General features: G+C 57.3%; 1 protein-coding gene across 1 annotated transcript; it reads right to left on the reverse strand.

The window, feature by feature from the left end:
* Nucleotides 1-268: 268 nt before the first annotated feature.
* LOC125547765 (uncharacterized) lies at nucleotides 269-1,873 on the reverse strand. Its single transcript, XM_048711541.2, has 3 exons — nucleotides 1,122-1,873; nucleotides 888-998; nucleotides 269-800 (listed from the first exon to the last, which is right to left on the reverse strand). The coding sequence occupies exons 1-3, from the start codon at nucleotides 1,788-1,790 to the stop codon at nucleotides 594-596; spliced, it is 987 nt and encodes a 328-aa protein (XP_048567498.2). The 5' UTR covers nucleotides 1,791-1,873; the 3' UTR covers nucleotides 269-593.
* Nucleotides 1,874-3,721: the final 1,848 nt, after the last annotated feature.

Raw genomic sequence — 3,721 nt, forward strand, 5'->3', positions numbered from 1 at the left:
TGATGAATGCATGGAAGCAATTTTCTAGCCAAACAAAACAAAATGATTACAATGTAGAAGCACCCTGGTGAGAATCGCGAAAAAAAGTGCATTGGGTACATAGGTAGCATTACAAGGAAGCATGAAACTTTGAAAATAAAACAAAAACAAATATTATTGCCGCCAACTGAGGAGGCATATTTGTGCAAGCCCAACATATATGAAGCAATGAAAGGTTGTTTACTCATTCATTCAGTGATTTCAGAAATGACAAAAAAGGTTGCCGCTGTCCCTTTGGATGCTCTCGTCGCCCGGATCGATCACAAAGTTAATAACCTTCAAGGACTTCGTGGGTGAGGTCATGTGCAGCAGGCTTTGCTGCCATACATTGCAATTGCACACGCTAATTACAAATCCAAAAGAAAAAGAAATGGGTATACAGTAGCATGCGTAAGCAATGGGGGCATTCATCTCGTTCTCATCCGATCCGATACATGCATGTTTGGCAAACTGTAATTTGCTCCCGAAATGACAAAGCATCAATCAAAACAAAGCAATCCAACAATTCGTTCATGGATCTACGACATGATACTGATCGGAACTCCAAACCCTAGCTAGAGCCTCAGGGACAGGTCCAGGGACCCACCGATGCTGCCGGACGGCGAGGAGGAGGAGGGCGGCGTCGTGCGCAGCTCGGACTCGTGGGGACCGCCGTGGCTGCTGATCCTCGTCGGGAAGAACTCGATCTCCCGCACCTCCTTCCTCCCCTCCGGTGCCACCAAGAACCCTTCTCCGGCCGTCTCCTGCAAATCGATCGGGTGCTGCAACCAACACAGCCATCAGTCAGTTCTGACAAATCTAGATGAATGATTCCGAGCTTTGCAAACGCCTCGAACCAATGCACGTACCTTGCGAGCGGCGGTCATGGTGGCGGCGAGATCGTAGATGGAGTAGTATGGCGCGTTGGTGGTGGCGGTGGCAGGGCCCCGTGTTCCTCTATCTGCCATGGCCACCATCGTCTGAAGATCAACACAGGCGCGCAGGAAAGAAGACAAGATTGGTTAATTGGCACGCAAAAAATGAATGTGGGAGGAGCAGAGAAAGCTCTCGAATTTTTGCAGTGGACTGGACGGACGGACTACCATGGAGCAGAGGTCGCAGCGCTGGCCCGCGTGGAGGCAGGAGGCGGAGTAGCACGCCGGACGCCAGATGGTGCTTTGGCTTGAAGGGCACTCTGGCGCCGGCACCTGGAGCTGCGGCTGCTGGCCATTGCCCGCCGGGACGAAGCCCCCCATGCGGCCCCAGCGGTCCATGAAGTACTGCTGCTCCGGCGCGACGCCCTGGACGCAGCGGACGGGAGCCTGCGGCTGCGGCTGCGGCGCCGGAGGGGCGGGCGGCGTCTGGACCAGGAGCGGCGAGTAGTAGCGCGAGCCGGTGGCGGCGTCGAAGGCCGGCAGGTAGTCGTGGTGCTGCTGCAGGACGACGGAGTTGCCCTGCGCCTGCAGGTTGGCGGCGGCGGCCTCCAGCATGGCGGCCGCGGCCGCGGCGTTGAGGTCGTGCAGCGGGTCGACGCCGCCGCAGCGCAGGCGCTCGAGCTCCGCCACGCCGAGGCCGCGCTGCGGGGTCTTCCTGGGCGGCGCCCCGCCGCGGGAGGCCGCCTGCTGCCTCCCCGGCCCGGACGCCCCCTGCCGGCGCAGCCGCGCCCGCGCCACCGCGTCGGAGAGGTCCGGCACCACGGCATGGGCCGAGACGTCAGCCGCCGGCGTGTCCTCCGGGGCGGCGCCGAAGAAGAAGGAGGGCGTGGGCGCCATGAGGGAGGAGAGGAGAGAGGGAGAGCGGGATGCGTGGCACGTGCGAATGGCGAGACGGGAGAGGGTGGCTGTCTCCTGCCGGTTTTATAGCGGCCGAGCGGCGGCGAGGAGACACGGCGTGGTCTACTGATCTACTCTCGTCTGTCTCACTCTCACTCGCCAGCCAGACAGACATACAGACAGGTGGGACCCGACGTATCAACGACTAGTCTTCGGTCCCGATGGGCCGATACGGGAAGCATCTCCTGCTGCCAAGTGGGCCCGAACGGTCGGTTCTTCGGGACACGCTCCGCTCCTGTCGTGTAGCAAGTCGTCCATTCTATCTTCTCATCATCTTCACGTCGATATGAAATTTGGCCACTTATGAAAAAGGCAAGAAACAGATCAGACACATACGAAACTATCCATCCGTTCCTAAATATAAGTTTTACTTTTTTAGTGATTTCAATATAAACTACATACAAAGCAAAATGAGTGAATTTATACTCTAAACTGCGTTTATATATCTCCGTATGTAGTCAACAAAAGGAAAATGTATTTATATATGTGTGTGTGTGTGTGTGTGTGTGTGTGTCTCCAATGGCTAGCTGCAAAAACAAATGTGGATCTTGGTGAGCTGGCCGGTGAGGCGACGCCCGTTCTGCATGGACGTCTTCTCGGTGGTCCTGGACCGGTCGACAGGGCAGGCCTCCGTGAGTGCGAGGTTCACAAGGACCCAGTCTGGGGCAAATATCCGCCGTAGCAAACATTGCCTAGTGATACACGTTATATTTACTCACTAAATGGCCACAACTAGCTGCAAAAACAATTGTCGAATGGTGTAAGAGCATTCGAGCTGGGTGAGCCGGTCGTTGAGGCGACGCCCGTGTCGCGCGGACATCTTCGCGGTGGACCTGGACCGGTCGAGGTCCTAGGCCTCTGTTAAAGCAAGGTCCGTGAGGACCCAGTCTGGGGCGACGTCCGCCGTAGCGAAAGCTGGCCGGTGATACGTGTTATATTTACTCATTAAATGGCATAACTAGCTACAAAAACAACGCTGGAATGGTGTAAGAGCATCCGAGTTGGGTGAGCTGGTCATTGAGCGACGACCGTGCCGCGTGGACGTCTTCGCGGTGGTCCTGGATCGGTCGAGGTCCCAGGCCTCAGTTAACGTAAGGTCCGCAAGGACCTAGTCTAGGGCGATGTCCGCCGTAGCGAACATTGGCCGGTGATACGCATTGCGTGAAACAAGGAAAAATAATCTACTCATTCAATGGCCATGTATGTCCAAGTTTGGGCGAGCTGGTCACTGAGGTGATGACCGTGCCGCGCGAACATCTTCGCGGTGGTCCTAGACTGGCCAGGGGCCCAGGCCTCTGTTAGCGCGAGGACCCAGTCCTTGGCAAAGTCTAAGATATGGAATGCTACCGGCCTAGATAATGCAGGAGGGCGCTCGTGGGCGTTCACGAGCGCAGAGGAGGCCTCCTTCATGGTGCCCGGGCGCCGACGAGGCGGTGATGTCTGTGTCCTCTTCTTGCTGCGCTAGAGGCGGGATGGCGGTGATGTTGACCGGTCGAAGTGGCACAACGTGCTATCCGGCGATTCCTCCTTGACGCGGCATGGGGGAGGGGGGCTCCCGCTTGACGCGGTTGCGAGGCTGGCTTCTCGATGACAAAGTGGAAAGGCGGCGAGGAAGGCGCTTGCCTGTGGTCGCATGGCGACAGCTCGAGGAGGAGCTCTAGGTGCAGCTGGTATTCCTGTCCCGGCACGGCGTCTTTCGCGAGGAAGGGCAGTTGCAGTTGCGCCTCCTCTTATTCCCAGGAGTGCATCATCTCCTCCTTGTTCGTCGGGGTGGCGGAGGAGGAAGTCCTTGGAGAACGTGGGCGGCACCACACGATCCACCTAGAAAGGTGGATCCACCGACATGAATGCGTGGCGATTTTTCCAGAGCG

Source organism: Triticum urartu, chromosome 1A (genome assembly GCF_056163025.1).
Source record: "Triticum urartu cultivar PI428250 chromosome 1A, HENAU_Tu73, whole genome shotgun sequence".
Classification (NCBI taxonomy): domain Eukaryota; kingdom Viridiplantae; phylum Streptophyta; class Magnoliopsida; order Poales; family Poaceae; genus Triticum; species Triticum urartu.